The sequence below is a fragment of the Mauremys mutica genome, chromosome 22 (assembly GCF_020497125.1).
Source record: "Mauremys mutica isolate MM-2020 ecotype Southern chromosome 22, ASM2049712v1, whole genome shotgun sequence".
NCBI classification, from domain to species: domain Eukaryota; kingdom Metazoa; phylum Chordata; order Testudines; family Geoemydidae; genus Mauremys; species Mauremys mutica.
In genome coordinates this window covers 4568598-4586571 of record NC_059093.1, presented here as the reverse complement: position 1 = coordinate 4586571, position 17974 = coordinate 4568598, and the positions used below count along the sequence as shown (strand labels likewise).

Sequence of the window (17974 nt, the reverse complement as noted above, 5' to 3'; positions counted from 1 at the left end):
AGCCAGAAGCCATTCACCAGCTGCGGGCAGGAAGAAGTTGGCCACCAGTGTGACGGATGTTTTGCCTTCTTTGGAAGCATTACGTAGTGACCATTGCTAACCAGTCATTCGTCAGGCTGGAGTCGTTGCTAGGTAGGGGAGGGTGGATGTGGTGGGACCAATGGGCCTGGCTCAATAATGGAGTAATGCAAACCAAACAAACAGATACATTTTTCTGATTGGGAGCCGGTTCCCATTCAGCTTAAATGATCTCAGACCATGAGCTCCCTCCCTCTGGCGCTGCCTGGTTACAAAAACCATGACACCGGCGAGACAAAGAGATGAATTCAACAGTTGTTTTCAAGTATATGTACCAAAGGCAGTTTCCCTAGTGGTTAAAGCAGCAGGACCGGGAGTCGGGACTCCTGAATGTACAGCTGTCACTGACATGGGGTGGGACCTTGGGAAAGTGAGTTCGCTTCGTTCTGCCTTCATTCCCCCATCCGGGTAAGGCAGCTGGCTGTTCCTTTCAAGTTCTTGCATCATGCCCAGCACCCTGGCCTCAGATCCCAGAACATGCTCCCCACTAGGGCAGGTTAAAAGGTGTAATTCACCGGAGTTTGTAAATGGCCTCGAGCTTCAGTTGAACTGATCGCTGTCATTACGCTTATTACGGAAGTGCTGCCGAGCCAGCAGCCTTTCCAACCCCCGCCTTGAGCAAACAGGTCGCATTTCCAACTCTGCATGCCAAGCGAGCCCCAGGAGACGCAGATGATGGGGTTTCTTGTAAAGGCCTGCCCACAACTGATTTCTCCCTGTGGCACACCAAGCTCCTTTGATATTTATTTAATGATTGAATGACGGCCAACACTTTAAAAAGCCTCTGAGAATGGGATAAAGAGTCATTCACCAGGCTGGAGTCATTAACGGGGCGGCGGGGGAGAAGTATTTGGCTCAGGTATTCCACATCTTCTCTAGCTGTTCAAGGGTTCTTCTCAACACCCCATCCCAGTCGTTCTTGGAGCTACCATTTGTCCAGAGGTACTTTCTCTGCCAAGCCTCTCACTGCAGAGGCCTGGTGGGGGCAAGGTAGTCAGTCTTTTGCTAAACCCTCTTGCGTATGGAGTGGTGGCCAGTACAAAATGGGACTGGCTGCCTGTTGTAGTTAGGTTGACTTTAGCGCACTGTGACACAGTCTGCACAGACCTTCCTCTCCCCACCAAACCTTTTTTTAGGGACAACTCCTCTCAGAGGTGTTGCCTGAGACCAATCTGACTGCACCAGTTCCATTCTTCTTCTCTGCATTGCCGTCCTGCTCTCCACCTGGCACAGACTCCCTAATTCCTCTGCCTCCTTCTCTCCACATTCCCCTTCTTCCCCCTTCTCACATCTGCTCCCTCAGTTCTCTGTCCTGCTTCTTCTTTTACTCTGCTTCCCTCTCGCCTCCCTTTCATCAATGGTGAAATGCACTTGGGTTGCTCACTCCACCTGCCCTCACACCTGGCTTCTGGAGGAGTTGATTCAGGGCAGGATCAGCTGGATAGGTAGTAGAGGTGGACAAGTCAACAGAGGGCCTTTTAAGTATTGCTCAGAGACCTGACTTTAACCTTAAAAAGCCTAGCCAGCCATGCCAGATGACCACCAAATGATTGGAGAGAAAAACACTTGACGACCAGGCACAAGACCAGACTTGATCCGAGTACCGCAACGTCCATCCCTCAGGAGCTGAATGCACTGTGGACACCCACTTGCGTGTTGGAATCTCAGCGGCAGTTATCAGGAGACCCTCCCAGCCTGTTAGCAGCAGCTGAATCTGCCTCAAAGTGCTGAGCTGGGCTGGGCTATGTTAGTGTGTTTTGGTTGGGCCCCACATTGCAGTAGTTGCAGGGACCCACAGCTGCTGTTTCCGTGTATGCTTACGGACTGTGGTAGCGGCTGATCATCTGATGCCCTACTGCACAGCACTGAATTGGCTGGACTGCTGGAAGGCACTCCAGCCAGAAATTTTTTTTTTAATCCAGTAAAACCAACAAAACATGAAAATAATTGTTGCCACACCCAGGAATTAGTGGTATAAGCTTGAATTTCCCCCACGCTACTCCTCTGAAAGCTAGAAACAAATAATAGCTCTCAGTCAACAGCCCGTCAACTGAAAGAGCATATTCATGGAAACCAACGCTGTAGCAGAGCTTCAAAAGAGTTAATACCAAAAGCTTCTGCTCAAACACCCAAATTCATCTTGACCAGCATACAGCTCACTCACACAGCATCAGCATGGCTTGGAGCTGTAACACCAAGGTTCACCTGGGAGGAATATTTCTCTCATTCTTTGGATGGGTCTCATCCTGCGTTGTGACTTTTGTGCCACTCTGGAAGAATCTCAACCTGGACTTGAATGAAATGGAGATCTGGACCATGGGGCTTTGGCAAGTCTGCGTAATGCAAGAGGAAGGCACTATGGAGTGTAAAAGCTATGAGTCTTTCTTGGCTCTGCCATTGGACCTCAGGGTGTCCAGGATTTTGATGTTCCTCTCTAATGGATCAGGACTCCTTGGATTCTTGATCTCCAGTTGTGGGCTGGACTGTTGCAAGGCCTGGGAAGAAAAAACAGCTCTAAAGAAACAACTAACGCTTTGCGGAGGAGTGATTTTTGGCATCTCAGGAATTATGACCCTCATTCCAGTTTCCTGGCTTGCCTATAACACTGTAAATGAATTCTGGGATGAAACTGTCCCAGAAATTGTACCTAGATGGGAATTTGGGGAAGCAATGTTCCTGGGCTGGTTTGCTGGATTTTTCCTTGTAGTAGGCGGGCTGCTCATCATCTGCTCAACCTGTTTGAAAGGGACGGAAATGACAACGATGCCTTTAGCAGCTTGCCGTGAACCAACACAGGTGCAAGGTCCATTAGCAATGCGACACTGGAGCCAACATTCACATCCCAAAAACGCCGACCTGGTAATCTAAGACTTCCAGCACAGAATTCTGTACTGCTCCCTAGCTTTTCAGATTGTGAGAAGTTCCCATAATAATTTACAGGATGATTGCCTACTTTTTTGTCCATAAGAAATTATTAAGTCTTGCTATTTGTTTTGTCTTCCTGTGTGTTGGTAAGTTTTAAAGAGCAAAAGCTTTTCCTGAGACACTTGCAAACTGAGTCTGGAACTATAAAATCAGTGAGGTGAACACAGAAAACTAAATAGCACTTCATATTTCTAGCAACATTTTAAATGCAGCATGTTACTGATTATTCTTTGAGCATCTTTGGAAATTTCTGATAGGATAGTAACATCTGTACACAATTCTGAAGGTTATTGCTCCTTAACTGTCCATTGTAGGGAGACAAGGTGAGTGAGAAAATATCTATCTATACACAGGGATAAATTCCACCACATAAATTATTCAATTTGATGGCAACATGTTTCTGTGCTCTCAGAAAGTAACTGCATCTTGAACAGCATAAGAGGAGAAGATGGGGATGCAGGATTTTAGCTATAAAGATCAACACTGCAGTATTTTTATTCATCTAGTGAAATTTTCTTATAGAAAGTCAGTTTATACAAAAAAATGCATTTTCCACATCCATGAAAGGTGCAAAATCAGAGGCATATATTTACTAGTCAGTGAAATCATAAAAATATCAGACCCACAAATAGAATGTTATCCAATTTAATTCTTTTTCAGATCACTTGTGTATAACAATTAGAATGTAACTGTTCCTCTAAAGATCTCCTAAATTTTCATTTGGCTACCAAAAAAAAAAAAGTTTGTATTCACTTACTGTTATCATCAATAAAGTTATATATAAGAAACCTGTTAAATACTCATTTTAGCCTGACCAGGAGTAAATCTGATGCTACAGTACTATTTAACAACTCTGTTTTGTTATTTTTATAACCTTTGCTTAAGTCTGTGACAATGAGATCAAAGCAAGGAAGCCCCCATCCAAACCCAGAATTCGTTTGGGAATCAAAGAAGTTCACTTTTGGTTTTAAAAGTTTGTTTTTGCAATTTGCAGTTCGTTCCAGCAGAGATACCAATATGCAGAGAGCAAGGTTATTCGCAGAGATTTTTCTAGCCTGGCTGAAACCAGGACATTTTAGAAACTTTGCAGACAGGCCAAAAAATGAACTTTAGGGAGCCCAAGCTTCCTGAACAATCCACCCTCCGTCAGCCTTTCAAATCTCCCAATCGTTACTTGAAATGATGCACGTATTTCTTTCATGAATGGGAACTTTGCTTGGATGGATAATTCAGGATGTGGTCTCACAGCCTGATCCAAGTCAACAGAAGGTCTCCCCATTTTCTCTAATAGGTTTGGATCAGGTCCCAAGTGCGTACATATTAGATCCTTAAAACTCATGTTAAAAAGAACTGAAAGGAACCCACCGAAAATTCGGAACAACATTCTTCTTCAGCCAATTCTGCTGCTCCCAGTTGTCCATTAAGTATGCGCGAAAAAATGATTGTTGCTGCTGTTGCCTTCTCCTCCCAATAGCTTCCCCCTTTCCCTCCCGCTGCCCCACACCAAGTCAAAATCCCGTATTTTGTGGCAACACAGCTGGTTGCTGTGGAAATTAGTCGATGATAGACAGTTTAGGAACTGTAAAGAGCAGCAGACAAGAGTCCTGTTTCTGTAACAAGGATCAAGAGATGCAAAACGCAGGGGCCAGGAGGGCAACATTCTTGGCTGGGGGAATGTGCTTTTCAAAGATTTACACAAACTATTCGCTGCTTTCCAGGGGCCTGACAAACCCCCAAAGGCAAAAGAGACTCTCAGATGTGGGCTGTCACTGTCATCCGCATCCTGGGGAAATCAACATAGAGAGTGAGGGGGGAGAAAAGAGAATTGTGGTGACAGCCCAGATTTTTTAGCATCAGTGGGCTCCCTTTATGCGTTTGTGGCTTTAAGGCCTGATACAATGACAATGAAAAGATTTCAATGGAATTCACTGGACACTGGATTGGGCTCTTCAAGCAGATTAGTGTTACAGTAAACAAGTCCTTTGTTTTTTGCTGTGTGTGGGGTTGGAAGTCTGTTGTTCGTATATTTTTGGTAGTAGTTTAATGGGACAGGGAAATATCCCCATGACTGTACAAACAATGGCACTCTGTGCACATTAGGATTTCCCCCAATCACATCCTATTTGGTCGCAGCAAGACTGGCTTTCTACAGGGGTATGACTGGTATGGTTCTTGCACAGAGGGGTCTTTAAAATGACACACCCTCTACTAAACTCCCAACATAGCACAGTGGATATGAGGAAGTCAAGAGCAGTGGTGAACAGCAAATATTGTTAGCAGGGTCATGGAGTAAAGACTTGATGAAAAGTTACCTAATATGGCAAAACAGATAGGCACTTCGGGGACGGGGAAGACCAAGAGTTAGGGATCTCTCAGAGCCCCATGCACCCATCCTCCAACAAGCCAGACTTGAAACTACCAAAAACTGAGGTCTCCTGAGTGTTTTGGTACTAGATGATAACAGAGAGTAGCCAGGAAACAAGAGAATCATCACCATCCCACCTTGCAAAAGCAAGCCATTTGGACAATATGAAACACAAACAAGGCCACAAAGTTGAAATATCAAAGGTCCTTGGCTCCACCGTCATCCCTTAAAAAGATAACAGTATGTGACTATCTCTGCATAGTGGTAGGGTGGTTTCTTTAAGAGTGTTTTCAGTTCTGACTCTATGTTAATTGGGGAAAAAGAGGGTGAACCCCAACTCCAAAGTTAAATAACCAGGTGAGGGTGAAACAGGCAAAAGTGAGTCACCCTGTCATTGACAACTAGTCTTCACCTGTCTGCATTCAAAAGGAACTCCACTAAATTATTACTATTTTGCACTTTTAACCCAGCCCTATAAATATCTATATCTTCAATTTGCCCATCGAGTCCCCATCTGGAAGGTATTTTATTTTATTTTATTTTTACAGCTGTGTTTTGAACTGTTGGAATAAATCTGTGTTTTGCTACGGAAATGCTAACAGAAGCTTAACTATAAAAAGGGTAATGGTTCTGCTATAATGCAGATTTATGTGAGCAACTGAATATGAAACTCAAACATTTCAGTCCCAAATGAATAAATGGTTTGTCTGCAGGAACGTACAGTGTTTCTTCCTCCTTTTTGCTAATTTAATCCAAGTGAATTACTCACTGCTGTGTGCTTGGAAATGGCTGTTTCCTGAAGGCATTCTGCATATAGAGCCTATTGCAGAACAATTCGAAATAGAAAGGGGTTCAAAGTGGGGCTCTCTAAAGGAATTTCTCTTGGGTGGCCTGTCCTAACAAGGAGACTTAAAAAGAAACCAGTTAGCATCAATAAGCAACCTGCGTGTCAAAGTCTCTGGAATATGTACAGCAGAGAACAGGTGGGTGAAAGAGCCTTAGGTGACCCAGTATTCAAGGTGGGTGAACTTCACCCAGAAGTAAGATACAAAAAGCTTCTCTACAGGTGGCTCCATTTGTCTAGACCTCAATTCTTGCTCGATGGGCTGATGTACGTCTGGACAAAGAGTACAACCACCAGGAAGGATCTGTCTCCTATTGAAATTTGTCTCCTACTGAAAAGCTAATCCAGAGCAAAAGGGAATGTGCAAATACACTTATACTATTTATCTTGAAGTAAAAAAAAACCCTGCAACACCTGGACACAAAATAAGTCAGGAGAAAAACTCAAAGCTACTCAAAAACTACAGCTAGCTCCACCCTTATTTAACTTACATTTAAGAAAACTCAAGAGACTCTGATACGCTAAAGATTCAGCTACACTATAACTTGTAATAATTTTTTAACACATCAAACAAGATTGAAAACTGTAGTGCAGACAAACAATAAATGTTTATGCTAGTTGTTTTTAAACCTAGGTTTGTTGCTAGCAATTTTTAACCCTGGGATAGAACGTGACTTGTACCATATTTTTTTCTTTATCTGCACTACAATTTTCAGCATGTTAATATGCAATTACAAACTATAGTGTCGCCAAGTCTTTAGTGACAGATTTGTTAAATGTTGATGAATGATGGGTTGAAACAACAGTACAACCTTTGGCTAACAACAGAAACAGTACAAGACCATTTTTACACACACACACACACACACCCCAACATACCACCCAGCAAAAAACAAAGCATAGAAACCTCTCTGCCACTAGGTGTCATTGTTTCTTCATTGAGGAACTAGCACAGGTTTGGTAGGTCAGCCTCAAAGCTTTCTTGAAGTTCCGATCTTTGTAATTTAAGAAAGTTTAAAATGATCTCGTGGCCCAATGTTCTCATTTCTTCTGTTCATTCCAAGACATAGAAGTGTTTTAAAACTTGACAACAAAAATAAAACAGAGAGGGAGCAATTTCACTCTAAAATAAAACAAATTTATTGCACATTTATAAAACCTGCATAGTCCTATCAAATAGGAATTCTCTTCCCCATTCATTCAGAACATTTTGGTTTAAACAATTTTGTCTGTTCAAATAAAACACATACTGCCCTTAAAAAGTGTCCAACTGTGGTTCTCCCCCTCACTCCCCCAGTACATTTTTACAAAAAAAAAAAAAAAATACAAATATACATGCTTTTACACTACCCTTAGGTGTCCAATGCTCAGTTTTCTCATCAATAACCTTGATGGAGGAGGAAATATGTTCAGATCCGAGAGGGGAATTCCCTTTGGGATTTTTGTTTTCTTTAACCAGTTACTGATTATTAGCACAGTCATATTGTGTACACTGTCATTATTTGCTTTTGTCTGTCTCAAAACAAGAGCCCTTCATATTTGTTTGACTGTTAAAAAGACAAGAGGCAACTTAACTTCCTGTTTGACTTCACTCAACTAAAATATGCAGCTGCATACATGACTGCCTGCCTGTCTTACTCACACAGTGTTCCATCAATCCCCGTTGTCTCTCAGTCCCGACTCAGACTCCTGCCAGCAGTACTTTGCCAAGATCTGGATTTATAAGCTCTTTCAGCTAAGAATTTAGAAATGTGTGGATGTGTTTGCCAGAACCAAGCTAATCAGTGTCACTGATTTGTCAATTAAGCATTCTCTTACGCGGCTGTTGTCACTGTCCCAAGTATCTTGCCTGAGGGACATTTTAGAAAGTGGCAAGAAACGGAGAGACAATGCATTTTTTGTTGTTGTGGAGATGAGAAGCAGCTGTTACTGCCAGCCATATATTGTGCCATCTTACAACAGTGGTTCCTGCCCTTCGCATTCTCACTGACAATTGTATCTTACGTGCAATACTGCTTTTCATTCCTTCGTGTCGACACCAAGAGCATGGTGGATCTGGATATGAATCGTCTTTATCTGCCTAGTCTCCTCCCTCTCCCATTCGAATGTTGTCTGACAGCAGGATACTACAGCAATAGGTGGGTTCCTATGCACCGCATCTGGGGCTGGAAAGTTGGAAGTTTATTTGACAATCACAGGTGCGGCCCCATGAATAGACTCCATCACGGCTGCGAAGCGGCTGCAGAGGTCATAGGGGGAGTTGGGCCGGATCTTCGGGGGTTCTTTTAGAATGATGACCTCTGCAGAGCAGTCCAGGAGCCTGGGGAGCAGTTCGCCCAGCTTCATTTGCAGGTTGGCTGTGGAGGTGGAGGAGGATGAAAGAGTCAAATGCACTGGAACAGGCAGTTACAAAAAAAGACCAATCACAGCAGGTTTTAGCGTTGCAAGGAAAAACAGCTGCTATGCTTTTTAGATAATTATCTACCTCAGCCAAAAACTGCTCACCTCGAGCATACAGAGATGAGTATTGTTTTATGGAGGAGAGACAATGTCTGGTCTATTTAAGTCTTGTATCTTGTCTCTATCAGTAGCCAATACCATATGGTTCAAGGGAGGGGTGGGGGAACACACCAAACTCCTCCCCTCCCTCCCCCCAACACACACAAACTATCGCACACTATATCACAACCTAGGTGCTTGGCAAACCAGTCATGTGAAGTTACTAGGAATATAACTGGTGTATGTTACCAGTGCCATGCCAAACAGGCTTTCCTCAATCCAGGCCACTTTACATGGTCATCCCAAATGTGAGTCTCTAACCTTGCAATCTCAGATTTATGCACTACATCTAGTATAGGCCAGGCATTATTCATACCCTCCAAGTGCTGACCCAGTAAACTCCAACAACACACAACGAGTCAAATTTGTAATCATCTGATAATGCAAACCAAAAATAGACACCCCCTTCCCTGAGAGTGATGGGAATGTAGCCCCAACAGAAGAACAAGCAGAAAAGGGCACAGTCCTCTAATTGATTATGTACTGCATAACAAAATTAATCGGAACTGCCCACTACTGTACAAAAAATTCTGACCTCACTGTCCAGTCAATGGTGGAATGTAAACATTTCTCCTGTGGGAGGACTGTTCCTGTCACATCAGGTGTTAGCAGAAACTCCATGCCTATTTCAGCACTTGGCAGGCCAGCTCTCTAGCAGCTAATTAATTTGAGGAGTTCAAGACTTTCCAGGTGAATGTGCTTAAAACCATTACCACAACACCCTTTTCGTCTTCTGACAGATGAAAAGTTAACTGACTTAACCTAATGCACAAGCAATTTTACATGCAACATGCACAGAGGCTGGTGACGACAGACTTGGCCCATGCAACACAACGAGAGATGGAAACTGCTGAGTTCTGCTCCTTTCAAATCTCAAATTTCACTATTTGGGATTCCATTACATGGAACAGTTTATAACAAGGCCAAATTTGGGGAAGTCAAACTGCTAGCAAATTTCTCCAGCTTTCTACTTTGCAGCAGCATTTTGAGAACAAGCCTCCATATTTCTGCCTCACTTTCCTGTAGCAAGTTTACCCTCTGCTGGTTAAAATGAGCAGTGTTAAGAGTCTCAAGCCTGTCCTCTTACCCAGGCAGAGAGGAGTCATGGCAGCTTAACTTCGGCACATGAACGGAAATGCAGAATAAATGCAGTTATCCAAAACTGAAATTCAGACCCAGAATGACCAGCATCTCCTCACTACACTCTGGGTCTAATGGGCAATTCATTGCAAAGCCTCTTCAAAGCTTGACACAGCGAGCTTCCCCCAGCCCTTCCTCAAACTCTTTGGCTACTGTATATGGATTTGTAGTTACGAAGTCATGTCAGCATGTCTCATTTCCAGCATGAATGTCTCATGTCTCATGTCTCATTTCCAGCATGAAGTCAGAGTGTCTCACGTACCAACTACATGCTTAGAAGCACAAATGCACCCAGTCAGTTTAGAACCTTTTCTGTCTTATCTTACAGGTGAGCATTCATATACAAACCAACAAAATCTGCTAACGTTAGTGTGTCAGTGAAATCACACTGGCTGAAACGTAAGAACATAAGAATGGCCGTACCGGGTCAGACCAAAGGTCCATCTAGCCCAGTATCTGTCTACCGACCGTGGCCAATGCCAGGTGCCCCAGAGGGAGTGAACCTAACAGGCAATGATCAAGTGATCTCTCTCCTGCCATCCATCTCTATCCTCTGACGAACAGAGGCTAGGGACACCATTCTTACCCATCCTGGCTAATAGCCATTTATGGACTTAGCCACCATGAATTTATCCAGTCCCCTTTTAAACATTGTTATAGTCCTAGCCTTCACAACCTCCTCAGGTGAGGAGTTCCACAAGTTGACTGTGCGCTGCGTGAAGAAGAACTTCCTTTTATTTGTTTTAAACCTGCTACCTATTAATTTCATTTAGTGACCCCTAGTTCTTGTATTATGGGAATAAGTAAATAACTTTTCCTTATCCACTTTCTCAACATCACTCATGATTTTATATATCTCTATCATATCCCCCCTTAGTCTCCTCTTTTCCAAGCTGAAGAGTCCTAGCCTATGTAATCTTTCCTCGTATGGGACCCTCTCCAAACCCCTAATCATTTTAGTTGCCCTTTTCTGAACCTTTTCTAGTGCTAGAATATCTTTTTTGAGGTGAGGAGACCACATCTGTACACAGTATTTGAGATGTGGGTGGGCCATGGATTTATATAAGGGCAATAATATATTCTCAGTCTTATTCTCTATCCCCTTTTTAATGATTCCTAACATCACTTTCTAGGTTAAAGTGCTGATCACAAAGAACAGATGAGACCAAGGTACCTATTTCACATATTTTAAAATCATTCACTTCTTATACTGCAATGGCCGGGGATCTATTTTCTGTAGTTGTAGGACAAACAACAATCAAATTGTCCCATAACACATTTCACTCTAAATATGAGCACATGTTTTCAGGCATAAGTCCAGTCACAAATGCCCCGATACGCTACATATACAGGGCAAATCCTAAGAATCCTAGGAAGGATTTAAAATAAGCAGTAAAGTCCTTTTCTAGTTTAGACCTATGGAACAGCCTGACCACTCATAACACAGGATTTTAAGGGGAGCAAGCAAGTCAGCAATTCCCTACCATCCATGTCTTCTTGTCCCAGATAAGAGCACCAGCGGTTCCTCATGACCTCAATGGCATCCAGGTCGTCCTTGGAGATGTCATTATTGATAATGAGGTGCATACAGGGGATGATCAGCTCATTCAGGATGTTAATGCCCTCCAACACATCCTCCTCCGCACTGCTTACAAACAAAGCCGCTGCCATGTCATTCAGCTTCTGTGGGAGAATCAGGGGTCACAGACATTTGAAAAAGCCTTGACTTCAGAGCACGAACAGGCTACTGGGAAAGCTGCACATGACCCACGACTCTTCCACCTGATGGGAATGTATGGAACGCACACGGACTAATGGGAGCGGACGTGTGCACCAAGAGAATGTAACCTTTAGAACAGTGGTCCCCAAATTTTTGCAGTCACCCCCCCGCCCACACACACACATGAGCTGCGTCTAGAAGAGGGGCCGTCGCTGGGGCCGGGGCTATGGTCAGGAGCGGAGCCGCAGCTGGGGCCGCAGCCGAGATCGAGGCCACAGCTAGGGCCATGGAGCCACAGAAAGAGCTGCAGCTGGGGGCGGGGCTGGAATGGAGCTGGGGGCAGAGTGGGGCTGGGTGGCACTTTCTCCCCGCCCCTTGTGGGGACTGGCCCAGACCCTGCCACCCCCCCCCCACAGTTTGGGGACCATCGCCTTAGAAGGATTAGATCAGAGAGAACATATTGCTCCAGAATTAGCTCTAAAGTATACAAATAATTTTGGCTTTGAGACGCTAAGATTCAGATCCAGAAACACCAAATGGATTGCCTGAGATCCAGACTCCATCACTTCAGTGAATTTTGCTTCCTCGATTTTCATATTAGGGCTGGCACTTGGGAAGGGGGAGATGCCATGATAATAGGTGCCTTAGATATAATTATGCTGGCCTCAGCAGCCATAATGAAGCAGGACCTACAAATAAGTCTCAGGCTGCTGCTGCTTATTCCTTTCCCAAGGAAAGCCACATTACCTAGTGCCCAGCAAAGATTCACACTGGTTACAAAGGAAGAAGCAACGCTGGCTGCCCACAGGGAGGGAAGAGTAGATATTGCTCTTTGTGAAAAGCAAATGGCTGGCATCCACCCCCTCTCTGAAAGACTGTTTTAATGACAGGTTCTTGTACTGTGTCTGTAAGGAGGTGCATGATACACTGATACTCTTTGGGCAACCTGGAGTGAAGAGACAATGTGTAGATGTGAACTGAAATCGCTGAGCTAGAAGGAGTGAGTATTTAAGGCTGACCAGTCTACCACTGAGATTGTTCACTTTCAATTTAAGACTCAAAAGATACAAACCAAGAGGCATTTTCTTCTGTATAAAGCAATCAGTGATTCATCCACCCCTCTGTTGGGTCCTTTCATCAGCAGCGTGGTGTTACTTTGGTAGGCATACACCAGGTAGGTCAGTGCTTCCTGGTACCTTGGAGGAGGAGAAGGTGTTAATAGTCCATCACACTAGGTGCCACATATTCCAAAAGCTGCAGTCAAGCTGTCCACCCAGGCCAGATTCCCCACTTCTTCCCCAACAGAGACAAACACTTCACCTTCTTAACGGTGTTATTTGCTCCCTTCTCTCTTTTTCCATTCATCAAACCTCTCAGAAGCAGCCCCCATACCAGGCAGGCTAGCCTTCCGTAAGCCTCAGGGATGCTTTGGCATTCTGGTTTCAACCCCAATATTTACTCAGGTCTAGAATTTCTCTGGTTTCAATGGGAACTTGGAGATGAAAGAGACTATTAGAAGTTTGGAGAACAGTATTTTTCTTTAGAGACTCCAGAGTTATATTTAGAGCTGGTCAAAAAACACATTTTCATCAGAACTCACCAGTTCATCTAATTCTAAACGTATGATGAGACTGTTCGATTTAAAGCAAGCGCCGACGGAGAACCCCCTGACCTGCCTGATTTCCTGCCAACATACCCGCCTGCTGGACTACCTGAGATTCGGGGACCCCAGGGTGTCCGTGGCGCCAGAGCAGCCTGCCGAGCAAGCTCTCCCAGAGCCAGGGCTTGAGAATTCCAACATTTTAGTTTACATTCCGAACTGGAACAAACCAAATTCTGAAATACTGAACTCCTCTGTGAAAAGGAATGATCTTTCTCCATACAGCTGTCTATACGGTATACTGCTTGCAGTATGGGGGAAAAAGCCCAGTTTTCAGTTCAAAGTTGCAGGGAGCGCTGTTTCTACGTAGGAGTCAACTTGTTTTCAAACACAATGAGAGTTTCATTTTCACCCAACTTTCCCAAGAGCCAAGTAAAGGCAGTTACTGCGCTAAATCCTGTCCAAGGACAAAGGGTGCTGCATGTCAGGAGCAAGGGGTACTAGCAGAGAAGCAGGTGTTTTTAGGTATCATCAGTTACCCCATAGCTTCATCCAAAATGTAAATATAATTAAATTAAACCTACTTTCTATTCTGGTAGAGTTCCAACCCTGTCAGCAGGTAAACAGACACCTTGCGAAATAAACTGTAGTCTTCATGCCATTTCTGTTTAGGGTAACAGGGAATATTACAGGTTAGTCAATATCATGCTTTCACGTGCATGTGCGTCTGGGACAAGTCCACTACCCCCAGCAAAACCTGGTATGCTAGTTCATTCAGCCTCTGACAGGGAGAGCTCTGACATGGGACATGAGCTCACTCAAGCTCAGGGCAAGTTCCCAGCATCCCCTTTGCTTCCCCATACAGCTCAAGAACACATTCACCAAGACAGATGAGTCTCTGGCAATGTTTAACTCCAAACTGGAAGCACCGAATGAGTCCTCTAGAACAAGTGTGAAAACACAAACAGCTGATGATCTGTTGGAGGGTGTGGGGGGAGAGGTTAGCTACGTAGCTCCCATTCTGATCATATAGACTGACTGTTCCAGGAGCAAGTTAAAGATCCCACAGTACCTTTCAAAAGGGATAGGGCTAAACTGAAACCCCTGTGTCCTGGTCAGAACTCCTCAGGAAACAGCTCCTAATGCTTCTGACTATATAACTGTTTCCAATGGGTATGTGTCACGGAGTGTGGGGGAGTCAGGCCCTGCACCCCTCTTCCTGGGCTCACAGTGACTCTCAGCCAGCGAGTAAAACAGAAGGTTTATTGAACAACAGGAACACAGGATACAGCCCAGCTTGGGTTCAGAGCCAGGACCCCTCAATCTGGCCTTTCTGGGGGGTTCAGGGTGCTTGGATCCCAGCCTAGGATCCCCTGAAACCCACCTCCCAGCTCCCAACCGAAAACTGATTCCACTTCCCCCCTCCCTTTGTCTAGCTACAGCCGGAGGTGAGACCTCCCCTCCCCCAGGCCAGGCTCATGTTACAGCTGCAGACCTGTCTCTGCCTACCAAGCACACAGACAGTCCCTGCTCTCACCTATCAACCACACAGACAGTCCCTGCTCTCACCTATCAACCACACAGACAGTCCCTGCTCTCACCTATCAACCACACAGACAGTCCCTATTCCATCATACCTCTCCCCCCTCCGAGACTGAACTGAGCGGGGTCACTCTGCCCAGTGACCTGGGGAAGTTCAGGGCCTCCTCTCCGGGACAGCGCATCCGCTATCAGGTTGGCGCTTCCCTTCACGTGGACCACGTCCATGTCATAGTCCTGCAGGAGCAGGCTCCACCTCAGGAGCTTGGCGTTGGCTCCTTTCATCTGGTGCAGCCAGGTCAGGGGAGAGTGGTCGGTGTACACGGTGAAGTGGCGCCCAAAGAGATATGGCTCCAGTTTCTTCAGGGCCCACACCATGGCCAGGCATTCCTTCTCGATGGCCGCGTAGTTCTGCTCCCGGGGTAGCAACTTCTTGCTCAGGTACACGATGGGGTGTCTCTCCCCCTTTTCATCCTCCTGCATCAACACCGCCCCCAGGCCCATGTCGGAGGCGTCGGTAAACACCATAAAGGGCTTGTCAAAGTTTGGGTTTGCCAAAACTGGGCCTTTGAGCAGAGCCTCCTTCAGTGCCTGGAGAGCCTCCTGGCACTGCTCGGTCCAGACCACCTTGTCTGGCTTCCCCTTCTTGCACAGCTCAGTGATGGGGGCAGCTATGGCACTAAAGTGGGGCACGAACCTCCGATAGTACCCCGCCATCCCAATAAAGGCCTGGACCTGCTTTTTGGTCTGGGGAGCGGGCCAGTCTCTGATCGCCTCCACCTTGGCTGGTTCCGGCTTTAGGCAGCCGCTCCCCACCCGATGGCCCAGGTAAGATACTTCAGCCATCCCCACCTTGCACTTCTCAGCCTTTACGGTTAACCCCGCCTCCCGGAGTCGGTCCAGCACTTGTCTAACCTGGAGTACGTGGTCCTCCCAGGTCTGGCTGAAGACGCAGATGTCATCAATATACGCCACAGCAAAACTCTCCATCCCCCTCAGTAGCTGATCCACCAGGCGCTGGAAGGTGGCCGGCGCTCCCTTGAGGCCAAAGGGCAGGGTCAGAAACTCATAGAGCCCCAGGGGAGTGATGAAGGCCGATTTCAGCCTGGCATCTGCGTCCAGCGGCACTTGCCAGTAGCCCTTTGTAAGATCCATGGTGGTGAGGTACCGAGCACCTCCCAGCTTGTCTAGGAGCTCATCAGGCCTTGGCATGGGGTAGGCATCAGATACGGTGATGGCATTAAGCTTTCGATAGTCCACGCAGAACCGGATCGACCCGTCCTTCTTGGGGACCAGCACCACTGGGGAGGCCCAGGGGCTGGCGGACGGCTGGATCACTCCTAAAGCCAGCATGTCCCTGACCTCCCTTTCCAGGTCCTGGGCCGTCTTCCCGGTAACCCGAAAAGGGGAGCATCGTATCGGGGTGTGTGCCCCAGTCTCCACCCGGTGGACAGTCAAATTAGTGCGCCCAGGCTGGTTGGAAAACAACGGTCGGTACAGTTGCAGCACCCCTCTGATCTCAGCATGCTGAGCCGGGGTCAGCTGATCTGAGAGGGGAATCGCCTCCAGGGGGAAACCGGCCTTTGTCCCTGGGAATAGATCCCCTAGAGGGTCATCCCCCGGCTCCTCCCAGTGGCCACACACGGCCAACACCATATTCCCCCGGTCATAATATGGCTTCATCATATTCACATGGTACACCCGGCAGTGATGAGCCCGGTTAGACAGCTCCACCACATAGTTTACCTCATTTAGCTGCTTGACAACCTTGAAGGGCCCTTCCCAGGCAGCCTGGAGTTTGTTTTTCCTCACGGGGATGAGAACCATCACTTGGTCCCCGGTGGCGAAGGCGCGGGCCCGCGCCGTGCGGTCGTACCAGACCTTCTGCTTCCTCTGGGCTCGGGCCAGATTCTCCCTGGCCAGGCCCATGAGCTCGGTAAGTCTTTCCCGGAAGGTCAGGACATACTCCACCACCGACTCGCCATCGGGAGCGGCCTTCCCCTCCCATTCGTCTCTCAGCAGGTCCAGGGGCCCCCTTACCCGCCTTCCATATAACAGTTCGAAAGGCGAAAACCCAGTAGACTCCTGGGGTACCTCCCTGTACGCAAACAGCAGGTGAGGTAAGTACTTGTCCCAGTCCTGTGGGTGCTGGTGCATGAATGTTTTTAGCATCATCTTTAGCGTCCCGTTGAACCTCTCCACCAGCCCGTTGGTCTGGGGGTGGTACGCTGAGGCCCAGCTGGGTCGGACCCCACATTTCTCCCACAGGGACTGGAGCAGCTCCGACATGAAGTTGGACCCCTGGTCCGTTAAGACTTCCTGGGGGAATCCCACCCGGCTGAAAATGGTCATCAGCGCATCCGCCACGGTGGCTGCTTCGGTAGAGGACAAGGCCACCGCCTCGGGGTATCGAGTGGCGAAATCTACCACCACCAAGATGTATTTCTTTCCTGACCGGGTCGCCTGGCTGAGAGGCCCCACCATGTCCATGGCCACCTTCTGGAAAGGCTCTTCTATGATGGGCAAAGGCCTCAGAGCTGCTTTCCCCTTGTCCCGGGCCTTCCCCACCCGCTGGCAGGGGTCACAGGATTGGCAGTACTGCCGGACATGGGTAAAGACCCCAGGCCAGTAAAAGTTCTGTAGCAGCCTCTGCCTGGTGCGCCGGATTCCCTGGTGCCCTGCGAGGGGGATGTCATGGGCCAGGTACAGCAGCTTGTGGCGAAACTTCTGAGGAACCACCAGCTGCCTCCTAATCCCCCATGACTCCACCTCCCCGGGGGGAGCCCATTCCCGGTACAGGAACCCCTTCTCCCACAGGAACCTCTCCTTGCAACCTCTCCTCATGGTCTGCGCTGCATTGAGGTCAGCCCGTTCCCTGGGCTTCTGCAAGGAGGGATCCTTCTGCACCTCGGCCTGGAACTCAGCAGCTGGGACAGGGATGGGGACCTGCTCTCTCTCACCGGCTGGGTCTGAGGCCGCAGCCTCTCTGGGTCGTGTCTCTGGGCATTCCCTCCCCACCAGGCACTCGGGCAGAGTACTTTCCCCGTTGTCAGGGTGCAGAGCCCTGCGCCGACTCTGACTACGGGTCACAATCAGGGTACCCCGGGTATTGCCGGGCCAGGTCTCGAGGTCCCCCCCCATTAGCACCTCTGTGGGCAAATGGGAGTGCACTCCCACATCCTTGGGGCCCTCCTTGACCCCCCA

The 17974-nt window shown here is 47.2% G+C and overlaps 2 protein-coding genes across 8 annotated transcripts in view; one reads left to right on the top strand and one right to left on the bottom strand.

Annotated features, from left to right (window-relative positions):
- The first annotated feature begins 2253 nt into the window (after positions 1-2253).
- On the top strand, positions 2254-2946 carry CLDN25 (claudin 25). Its single transcript, XM_044997393.1, has one exon. It carries the CDS (start codon positions 2254-2256, stop codon positions 2944-2946), a length of 693 nt encoding a protein of 230 aa, XP_044853328.1.
- A 4390-nt stretch (positions 2947-7336) lies between these two features.
- USP28 (ubiquitin specific peptidase 28) overlaps positions 7337-17974 on the bottom strand; it is a 52944-nt gene continuing 42306 nt past the window's right edge. For 6 of the 7 annotated variants that reach the window (XM_044997075.1, XM_044997074.1, XM_044997078.1 and 3 more), the window contains 4 exons: positions 13816-13895; positions 12704-12827; positions 11396-11594; positions 7337-8569 (listed from right to left, as the gene is read on the bottom strand). In XM_044997075.1, coding sequence (XP_044853010.1) covers positions 8394-8569; positions 11396-11594; positions 12704-12827; positions 13816-13895 — 579 coding nt within the window. In that variant the 3' untranslated portion in view covers positions 7337-8393. The other variant, XR_006574900.1, reaches the window with a different exon arrangement.

Bases quoted from the DNA above. Each gene is read 5' to 3' on its own strand.
- CLDN25 (XM_044997393.1), top strand. From the start codon at position 2,254: ATGGCTTGGAGCTGTAACACCAAGGTTCACCTGGGAGGAATATTTCTC.